This window comes from Sinocyclocheilus grahami, unplaced genomic scaffold (genome assembly GCF_001515645.1).
Source record: "Sinocyclocheilus grahami isolate Dianchi unplaced genomic scaffold, SAMN03320097.WGS_v1.1 scaffold508.1, whole genome shotgun sequence".
Lineage (NCBI taxonomy): Eukaryota > Metazoa > Chordata > Actinopteri > Cypriniformes > Cyprinidae > Sinocyclocheilus > Sinocyclocheilus grahami.
In genome coordinates, this window is record NW_015505687.1 from 1,118,297 (window position 1) to 1,129,727 (window position 11,431).

Below are 11,431 nucleotides of genomic sequence, written 5' to 3' on the forward strand. Positions count from 1 at the left end.
CCTAAAAGGCAATGTGCTGAAATGGTTTGAATCTTATCTTACGGATAGGTCTTTTTCAGTGAGAGTTGGGAACTGTAATTCTTCAAGATTACATCTTCCTTGGGGAATTCCACAAGGGTCAATTTTGGCGCCGTTGCTGTTTTCCCTCTATATGCTACCTTTGGGGGCTATATTTCAAAAACAAAGTATCATACCACTGCTATGCAGATGATACTCAGATTTATCTACCCGTGAGAGAGTCAAACCCAGATTCCATAAAGGTGTTAGTATCTTGTTTACAGGAGGTAAAGGACTGGATGGCTGCAAATTTTTTGTTGCTTAATGAAAATAAAACTGAGGTTGTTGTTTTTGGCCCTAAGAATCAAGAAGTGACTCAGTGTTTAAATTCAACGCACCTGTCTGGCTTTATGAAAACCCATGTGAAAGACTTGGGCTTCGTTTTGGATGGTGAACTAAAGATGGACAGGCAAATAAACACAGTGGTGAGATCTTGTTTTTTTTTTTCATTTATGTCTGTAAGCGAAGACGAAACCGTTTTTTTATCTACCACTCATTTGGAAAAAGCCATTACGGCTATCGTTTGACCTCTACAAAATCAACACCTCCTTTGTGTTATTAGGACAAAATACAAACACAGGGGAGATGGAGCCTTTTCGCGAGCTGGCCCAAAACTGTGGAATGACCTCCCTCATAGTATTAGATCTGTTAACTCACTACCAGTTTTCAAAGCTGTGTTAAAAGCAGATCTTTTAAAGACTAATGAGGAGTTGTTGTGATGCAGGTTTAGTTACTCTAAATTGTGTGATTTGTGTTGTAATTTGTGACTATGTTTGTTTTTATGTAATTTTATTGTGATATGGTGAAGCACTTTGGGCAACCTGGTGTTGCATTAAACTGTGCTATATAAATAAACAAACAAACAAACAAGTTGAGATTAAGGGCTTCACAGTGTGTGCATCAAGAACTTCAGTTTCAGATACTTGCTGTGAAGAAGTCCTCTAAAAGATTTGTGTCAGTTGATTTGAAGTGTATCATTCACTCAGATGTTTCTGTTTCTCCCACAGGTTTGAGAAGAACAACCTGATCAATGCGAACTCTGGTAAGGAGTTTAAGTAGTGCTCTAATTTTGCTTTTACCTCTTCAGTGAATGAACATCAAGTGAAATTTATCCAAAGTTTCTTTGAATAAAAAATTAATAAATGGAAATGGAAACACAATGAGGGCTGAATTTTAGTCTTCTCTTGTTGAGAACAAGTTAAAGTTGTACGGCGTCTCAGGTCTCTGCGAGAAGCAAATTGGGACATCTTCATGTAGTGGAGGAGCAGCTCTTGCTCAGTGAATCGTTTTTGACTTTCATTACATGTAAGTTGAGTGTTAAATGCTCCTTGATCTTCGTTCTTGTTCCTTTTTAATGAGCTGCTGCCTGTCAGGAGAGGGCATGTGCCAAAACTGGGGTGTTTTCCGCTCTCTTGGCATTGGTAGGGGAGGAAGAGAGAGAGGAGGAGGAAAGGACTGTCTCACAGTCTGTGAGGTGCGGCGAGGCAGAGCAGGTTATCATCACTCACATTGATCCACATTAGAATTCAGCACTAGCTCCAAAGCTTCCTGGCTTGAGCAGAGGAGGAACGCATTTCCAAAACCTGATTTGGCCCTGTACATGCTTTCTCTAGACAGGAAAAAAAGACTCTTCAATTCCATAAAGTGGCCGAGTTTTGAAAGCTGGATTGGAGCGGGCATATCTTTAGACACAGGCGTAGATTTAGCCACGCAGTGCGCTCTACCTCTCGAGGTTTGTGAAGCAACACAAAAGATTGCTGGATTAGGAAGGCAAATCTACAAAGGGCATTGCAAAGCTTTAAACACAGATTTAGCATATTGAAACTGAACCCTCAGAGCCAGCATCATCTAATGTGATTAACACCCGTAATTAAAATCTTATTTTTACTCCCTTTTTAACTGTCTGCTCCCAAAGTATTAAATAAACAGAACATCATCTTGTGTAACTCTGAATAACTTAATATTGAACAGATATGCATAAGCGATTTGTGCATGCAGGCAGTTTCTGAATAATAATACCTTTAAATAATAATGGAGTCATCAACTGTCATGAGGAAACTACAACAACTTACCCTGATTCTCTACAGTAAGCCTATAAAAATTATTGACATTTTAGATTTAGCGGGAAACTGCATGCTTCCATCATTTGTCTGTGCATGTTTGTCATATTCATAAATAAAGGAAAGAAGGTCAGGTTACTGCTGTATGCAGTGGAAAGTGTCATAGCAGCACCAATGAACGTCAAACTGAAAATGAATTGCAAGTGAAAGGAAAAGCAATGCCTGTAATAAAACTTAAAACAACAAGGTTTGGCTTTTCAAAAATATGTTTAGTTTGCATAGCATCACATTTACTAGGTTCATAAAAAATGTCAATCTCTAAACTTTGGTATTTGCCTATAATTACTTATTATAATTAACTAGCCAAGCTGTAATTGTTTCCATGTTTACTTTATCTGATATAAATAGCAATCTATGTCTAATGCCCAACTTTTGTAACTTTAAAAAAAAAAGGTTGTTTTAAATAAGGCAAAACAACAGCACAATAAAAGCTACTTACTGTACCTTCTTGTCATTTTTTTTCTGGATATCTGTCTTTTATGCATGTAGGTATTTATTTATTTATTTTTGGAGTAAGGTTTTGATGTTGTTAGTGACATTCGCACATTGGTTGTTTTAAATAAGGCAAAACAACAGCACAATAAAAGCTACTTACTGTACCTTCTTGTAATTTTTTTTCTGGATATCTGTCTTTTATGCATGTAGGTATTTATTTATTTATTTTTGGAGTAAGGTTTTGATGTTGTTAGTGACATTCGCACATTATGGTGCTTATGTATTCATTCATCTGTGCAAAATAGTGGAGCTGAAGCACAACTCAAAGTCACCAAAACAATATTCCTCTACAAGTTATGTTTGAACCACTAGTGTGTCAAAATTTAATTAGCTGTAATTGCACATACGTAAAGTTATCAAAATACAGTGGGGAAAATAATTATTTGATCTCCTGCTGATTTTGTAAGTTTGCCCACTTACAAAGAAATAAAGGGTCTGTCATTTTTATTTTCAACAAGGGTTTCTGCACCAAGTACTAAGTCTTGTTTTGCTTGGGGATCAAATACTTATTTCACTCACTGAAATGCAAATCAATTTCTAACCTTTATATAATGTGTTTTTTTCTGGATTTTTTGGTTGATATTCTGTATCTATCTGTTAAAATAAACCTACCATAAAAATTACAGACCCTTCATTTCTTTGTAAGTGGCTAAACTTACAAAATCATTAGGAGCTCAAATAAACATTTCCCCACTGTAAGATCCAGGATCAGAATTTAAAATGGCTTCATTCAGTTTAGCTATCAAAAACAGCACAATTATGCTTCAGTCTTAATTAACTTTATTATGCTAATGATACTTACTGTTCTGGTCACATTTCATCTGGGTAAACTCAGTTTTTGCTTTAATTACACTTAAGTAATCATATCAAAATAAGCTCAAGATCAATTAAAATGGACTCCTCCAGTTTAGCTGTGAAAACAGCAAAAAAATTGAAAAAAAAATGTTTCAGTATCCATTACCTCTGTTTTTGATGTTGATGATGACATACTCTTTTCACACATTTAATCACATTAAATCATGGTAAACATTGTTTGCTTTGTAATTATTTAAGTAAAAATTATCAAAGTAAGTTCAAGATCAATTGACAAACTATAAAAAAAGAAAAATACCCATGAATCTCCATTAACAGAGTACTCTTGTTTGTCTAACAGTGTCAGCTGACAATCTAATTGAATGTGTTAAGAAGAAGGACCATCAGAAGGTAAGAGCAACATTTGAATACATTAAGCACATAAATACAGTAACCTTGATTTTTTTTTTTACCTTCTAGGTTTTTCAGATTTTGGTGTTGATTTTTAACAGAGGCTTTTTTTTAACAAACTGGCTTGCAAGAGCATACACCTATTAAGATTTGAGATATTTGAGTAGGTAGCTCGGATGTTGTGTTTTACAGTGATTTAATATGCAAGAGAGCGCGATCCATGTGCTTTTAGTTAAATGTTCACTTGGCCTATAGGATATTCTGTCATCTCTAACGAGTAAAAATTATCAAAGTAAGTTCAAGATCAATTGACAAACTATAAAAAAAGAAAAATGCCCATGAATCTCCATTAACAGAGTACTCTTGTTTGTCTAACAGTGTCAGCTGACAATCTAATTGAATGTGTTAAGAAGAAGGACCATCAGAAGGTAAGAGCAACATTTGAATACATTAAGCACATAAATACAGTAACCTTGATTTTTTTTTTTACCTTCTAGGTTTTTCAGATTTTGGTGTTGATTTTTAACAGAGGCTTTTTTTTAACAAACTGGCTTGCAAGAGCATACACCTATTAAGATTTGAGATATTTGAGTAGGTAGCTCGGATGTTGTGTTTTACAGTGATTTAATATGCAAGAGAGCGCGATCCATGTGCTTTTAGTTAAATGTTCACTTGGCCTATAGGATATTCTGTCATCTCTAACGCAGGACTGACCTCACCATTAAATGTCAAGTATCTTGTAAAGCGGAGGCGGAACCAGATAAATGATCCTGCATATTCTATTGACCTTTCACTCGTTCTTGGTTTCTATGGTGACCAAATGGGCTTTCTCTAGAATGATAATCTCTCACACCCAGCCCAAAACCTGTCCCCACTCGTAATGCCTCGGTACAGAGAGGAGACGAGGGTACATTTCAGGTATTAATAAGGATATTTGGCATGTTGCAATGGGCAGTGTACAGCACACAGCATCCTTTTCCTGCCCCAATATGTTTTCTTTAAATAAGCATTTCACTGCCCTTACAGCTGGACCATAGAACTATAAACAGTCAACTCTGACATTTAAACTGGCATGAAATATGCAGAACTACATTCAGACTCTCATTCACACAGACACTCAGGTGTGTCTGTAATTACCAGATTGAAAGCTGGTGAATAAAAAACCTCTGATGATACTAATCTTTCTAGACTCACAGCCTAGGACTGGTGTTAATGCCAGTATTCTATGCCCAAACTCTCTCTGGTGTGTAAACGAGTCCTGACAAATTTCTGACAGATTTTGGGCTTTGTCGCATGGAAGGGTTGTTTGAACCTATTGAGACGGTAACTGGCATGTTTGCTATCAGCCTCCAGCCAAACTTGTGCTTTTCTCCTTAAGCACGTCTGAGCCCATCACTAGATTCTGTTTGAATGACTCTGTGGAAACCAGTACTTTTTGGGACTTCATTTGGCAATAATTAATAAGGCTCAGAGATCAGGGTACCATGTGACTTGCCATAATGGTGCTCTCTTTGGTTTCCTATTGTTTGGCATGCGTTTATCTCAGTGTTTGTTTGTATGACTGGCAGTTTTTCTCTGCAGTTGAAGGAGCTGCATAAGAAGGGGGCAGACCTGTGTGTGCTGGACCCTGTGGGCTGCACCCTACTCCACTATGCTGTGGAAGTGGGAAGCAAGGAGATCGTCAGATACATCATTGATAATGGTAAAATTATCACATAACACATGTCTGTAACAGCTCTCAAAAGCCACTGGCATAGACAACATGACTTTGTCTTTGCAGTTTTTATGTCTGTAAGTCTCTTGTTTTTTCTGTTTAATGATCCATTTAAAAGCTGCGTATGTGCTGTAGATCTTTGAAAGAGTAAAGTAAAGCTCTCATTGTCAGCAGTCTCTGTCTCTCTCAATTCTCAAATACTGTGAGGGTCGAAATGCCTAAGACTTCTAGTGAAAACTATATTACATTTTTTGAATTTAATACAATTTCTTAGTTACAAATGATATTATTAACAGTAATTTAAGTGAAACGTTGATTTGGTTACCATGAATGCAGTGCAGTGTCATGTCAATTTTACGTCATAATGTTTTGTTTGTTTGTTTGTTTTAATTTTTTCAACATTTTAAACTAATAATTTCTTCTCTTTTTAAATATCTGTTGTACAATGCCAGTAAAAGTTGGTTCACACCTACGTATTCTTTGCAATTTTTTAAAATGTGGAAAAGAAAATCAAAACTATGGCATAAATGGATATTCTACATCTAGATTCTACATTTTGTTAGATACTACATTGTTTTGGCTTTGTGTAAAAAAAATAAAAACTAGACATACATAACCGATATTTTTCTACAAAACAAATTTCAAGCTTGCAGTCCTTTAGATCAACAGGTCTCTATCATAAGAAACACATTCAGGTGTGTCCAAACTTTTGTCTGGTATTGTTTGCTTTCAATTGCTGTTTTTTGTGTTATCTGTAGAGTGTGTGTGTGTGTGTAGGGTGAAGCAGGTCATCTCTCTCTCCCACGCAAGCTTTTTACAGCTCTTCATTAAGCAACACGCCATCACCTCTGGGCACATGCTTTAGTGCGGTTGCAAGGTTTGATTTTTTTTAGGTCTCTATCATAAGAAACACATTCAGGTGTGTCCAAACTTTTGTCTGGTATTGTTTGCTTTCATTTGCTGTTTTTTGTGTTATCTGTAGAGTGTGTGTGTGTGTGTGTGTGTGTGTAGGGTGAAGCAGGTCATCTCTCTCTCCCACGCAAGCTTTTTACAGCTTTTCATTAAGCAACACGCCATCACCTCTGGGCACATGCTTTAGTGCGGTTGCAAGGTTTGATTTTTTTTCCCCCCTCTTTTTCTACAGCACCCACCGATATCCTGGATGTAACGGAGAGAGAAAAGTAAGTGCACACTTGATGCCATTTGTGATTTTTATCTGTTGACCGTAAAAGTTCAGGTTCTAGTTTATGATACTGTTGTAAGGACTGGCTCACTCCGGTTTTCTCAGGAATTATCTTGAGTTTCATTTTTAACAGCCTCCAGCTTGTCTTGTGTTTTTTTTGCCTCCTGCCCTCTCTGTCTATTTATCCCTTTCTCTATCTCTTGCTTCCTCTCTGTCTGTCTCTTTCTTTCTTATTCAGTGGAGAGACGGTATTGCACAAAGCAGCCTCGTTGTGTCAGAGGACAATCTGTCATTACCTAGTGGAGGCGGGAGCATCGCTCATGAAGACAGACTTACAGGTGAGATAGACATGTAGAGAAATAGTTCATGTTCATGTTTGATGCTGGAATAAAGGGGTAGTTCACACAAAAATGGAAATTCTGTCATCATTTAATCACCCTCGTGTCATTGCAAACCCATAAGACTTGGTTAAAGGTTGATCTTTGAAAACAAATTAAAGTGCTTATTTTTTGTATTGTTTAGATATAAAGAAGCCCAAATTAAATCTGTTCAGCACAAAAAGCGATGGTATATCTTCACAAGATTTGGATTAAATGACTTGATTCATATGGATTCGTTTTACAATGCCTTTTTTCCCCCTTTTTGGATCTAAGTTTTGGTTACTTAGACTTTCAGTGAAGGGACAGAAAACTCTCAGGTTTCATAAAAAAATATCTTAATTTGTGTTTCAAAGATTAACCAAAGTCTTATGGGTTTGGAACAACATGAGGGTGAGTAAATGATGAGGAATTTTCATTTTTGGGTGAACTATCCCTTTAATGTTCATAGTGGTCCACTTGCATGCACAGAATGAAGCCTCATGACCAGGTCTGGCGTTGTTCCTGACAAAAACACAATGAAAAATAATGTCTTAGCGTTTTGAGTATGTTTTGATACACATGCTGTCAGAGTTTATTCCATGTTTGTACTTGATTTGAGAATTTAGGAAGGAATGATTTTGGTAAGTTCTGAATACAGATTCATGCCAAGCCGGGTCTCTGTAGACGTTTGTGGCTTTTGGATCTCTCTCATTTTGGCTGCAGCCTCCAGGTGTTCTCCATCCCTGAACGTCTCTGTACTCAACTGCTCTGTTAGTCAGTGCTGACTAAGACCTCCGCATGAAACAAGGAACCATTCTTTCTTCCAGCAGCCCACCCTCTCCCCCGCTCACCTCCACAGATCCAGCCAAGAGACTTGAGCTCTCCTGCCGCACTTCTGATTGGTGTACCGCAAAATTACACACAGCTTTAGACACACTAGACTCTAATTACTGCCTCTCTTCTTTTCAGAAGAAACATCAATTTAAAAACTACTTATTTGAAGAGATCTGTGAGGGAATAATTTTCCACAAAGCACAAAAATCTAATTTGTGGATAGAACTAACTGCAGTACTTTCTATCGCTTACTCACGCTCTTTTTTTCCTGTAGTTTTGTACATTTGCACCACTGGGCCTCGGTGTAACGGTCTTCTCTAAAGCTCACAGCAGTCTAACAGACCTTTCCCAGCTCCCATCTGATAAATGTGTGAGATGGCACTGATTGAGTCTCCTGAGTGCCAATGAACTCTAGTCTGTCTGACAGCCTTCAGTTCTATCTATGTAATTATCAGTAACTTGTGTGCTGTTGAGGGAGATGAAATGTGTAAAATCACCAGTCTGACACGGTCTGAGAGCAGACCGATATGAAGATTTTTCTCTTCAGAGGATATCCCATGATTTTCATCTTCTCCTCTTCAGGGAGATTGTACTCCCTAGGGAATAATTTTCCACAAAGCACAAAAATCTAATTTGTGGATAGAACTAACTGCAGTACTTTCTATCGCTTACTCACGCTCTTTTTTCCTGTAGTTTTGTACATTTGCACCACTGGGCCTCGGTGTAACGGTCTTCTCTAAAGCTCACAGCAGTCTAACAGACCTTTCCCAGCTCCCATCTGATAAATGTGTGAGATGGCACTGATTGAGTCTCCTGAGTTGCTGTTGAGGGAGATGAAATGTGTAAAATCACCAGTCTGACACGGTCTGAGAGCAGACCGATATGAAGATTTTTCTCTTCAGAGGATATCCCATGATTTTCATCTTCTCCTCTTCAGGGAGATTGTACTCCCGTGCTCCTGACATACTCAATCTGAACAAGACCTGATTTAGCGGTGCCATTTTCCTGGACTGTGGTTTGTTGCACATAACCGCTCCATCAGTACTTTTCTGCCCTGCTTTCCCTCTGTTCAAATCAAATCTAAGGATCCCACACTCTTAGTTTCTTCCAATCCAGAAAACATCAAATCCAGGATATAGTGACTCATCGTTCATTGCCCTGTGATGAAGCACAGTCCTCCTCCCACTTCCTTTCCTCTGTTTCTCTTTTACAGTCTATCCATCTTTGTCTTTATATAATGAGCATCCCCATTATCATTTCCATCATTTTTCCCCTCTCTCATTTGTGACTTGTATGAGGATGAATGCTGGTTTTTAAAAGCGCTATAAAAGTGTGATTATATTTCTGTTGGGCATGCCCTGCAGAGATCAGTCTCTTAACCCCAACGCTTTTTTTTTCCTCCTGTGAAACTCGTCTCTTTTAGTTCATCATGGCTAATATTCTAAGCTAAGTGCTAGCTACAGGACTCTGTAGCTTTTGACAGCTTTTCCAGAATTGCCTTTGTTTGCATATGAAAGGCTGAAAATGGAGGGATGCAGCACCGCACTAGAAGTTGCGCAGTATGAAAAGGTGCTGGTGGCCGGTTGTACTGTACACTCTTGAACAAAAGCAGCTTCATCTGTGCCACAACAATGAAAGCGCCTGGCGGACAGTTTGAGTGCTCCGAGCTCTGTCCAACAGGAACGGTCCAGACCTTTCTCTCAGACTCTCTGCTCCAGGCCTGCCTGCAATTAACAACAATTACTGTTGAGCAATGCTGGCACAGGCAACACAGAAAAAGAGAGGCGTTTTCTAAAAAAAGAACATGTTTACCATTAGAGACTCTAATGGAGTCATGAAGAACTTGTCTGAAAGAAACGGTCCCTAATTAAGGCCTGGCGCAACCATAGATGTTCTGTGTGTTTTGCTTCAGTTCACGAAGCCTGTTCTTGAACTTTGTATTTGTAATTGGAGTCTCAGTGGACCAGAGAGCGGTTTAATTATAAATTGTCAAATTATATTTCTTTTTACCTCTTCAGCATTTGTTATAATACGTGTCTTCATTTTCAGGGTGACACTCCAAAGCATCGTGCCGAGAAGGCGAAAGATGCAGAACTTGCGGCGTATCTTGAGAACCGCCAGCACTACCAAATGATCCAGCGTGAGGACCAGGAGACTGCAGTTTGACCTTTAACCTCTCACCCTTCACCTCAACCGGTGTCCTCCTTTTTGTGCCAAAACAACAGTAACCAAAAATGTATCGCTAAACCCATCGCAGGCTCTCATGACTGCACGGCGGTGATACATTCCCAGAGAGGGGGAGATGATCGCACACTTTACCGTCTCTGAAGAGGTCCCAAGCTTTGGTCATCATTCTCTGAATGACCTGTTGGACTTAATGCACTGCCAAAACATCTTAGAGTTTGTATGTATGCGACAGAATGCATTTCCCTCTATGTTACTGCACTCATCAAGCTTGCTTTTCTAGTTTGACAATGCTGAATGTTCAATGAAATGCAGTGAGGATTTAAAGATGCACGGGCTGGTGAGGACAGTGCTGTGTCTGTCTCTAGAGTTATCACTGTCTGTATAAGTGTACCTGGAGCGTTTACCGTAGACCCTGGCTCCACAGCTAGGTTTAGTATTGCTCTGTTATGGCTGAGCGTTAATCTGGTTAGTGGTCCAGAACATGAACCAGAACCGGAAACAACATTTTGGTGAGCGGAGTTATTTCCTAATAACATTAGAGCCATTAAATGATATTATGTTAATGTATAATGTAACTTTCTAGATTCCCCTGCACTGAAAGTGTTCAGGTTGGTTCAAAGATAGGAATGTTTTCTGGGGTCTTGGTTTGAAGTATCAGAACCATTTAGATATTTTTCAGGCGTGTTATTGGAAGGATTTTGCATTTTCATAGATTTCTGTGCTGTTTCTAACATTAACATGTTAATAACATTCGGTACTGTAAATGTATGCTGTTTAAGAGGCGTTTGCACTGTAGCTTTGATTGCCTTCTTTATTCTATACTCTGGATTTATAATTGATGTACTAAAATATAGCTTCTTTCCTACAATATTTTTAAGTAAATAGATGTTTATATAATTTGTAGCTATAAAAGATGTTGTCATGTTTGTATTATAAAACTCTGTAAATTAGATTTTGGTTTATGAGAGTTGAGAACAGGTCTCTCTGTAATTCAGCTCATTTTTCTTAAATCTTTGTGATAAAACAACACACTCTGTAAGGGGTTTTTGTTTCATTTTTTTTTTAGGGCTGATGTCTTAATGCAGATTCAAGATTTTAGGATGCTTGTATTTATTTTCCTAAATCGTTATATATTGAAATTAATTAGGCCTGGAATGCATACATATTTAATAATATTAGTAATTTATGACTTATTTCAATTATTTACATCATAGAATGAAACTCTTCTCTCTCTAAAGACTTATTACTTCATTAATGATATGACCCACTATATATCATT

At 37.9% G+C, this 11,431-nt stretch overlaps 1 protein-coding gene across 1 annotated transcript in view; it reads left to right on the plus strand.

Annotated features, from left to right (window-relative positions):
* Positions 1-11,147, plus strand: part of LOC107554592 (diacylglycerol kinase zeta-like) — an 86,713-nt gene extending 75,566 nt beyond the window's left edge. The window contains exons 30-35 of the mRNA XM_016237154.1: positions 1,065-1,099; positions 3,826-3,875; positions 5,457-5,577; positions 6,734-6,770; positions 7,011-7,110; positions 10,015-11,147. Of these exons, the coding sequence (XP_016092640.1) occupies positions 1,065-1,099; positions 3,826-3,875; positions 5,457-5,577; positions 6,734-6,770; positions 7,011-7,110; positions 10,015-10,131 (460 nt within the window). The 3' untranslated portion in view covers positions 10,132-11,147. The remainder of the gene's footprint in view (positions 1-1,064; positions 1,100-3,825; positions 3,876-5,456; positions 5,578-6,733; positions 6,771-7,010; positions 7,111-10,014) is intronic.
* Positions 11,148-11,431: the final 284 nt, after the last annotated feature.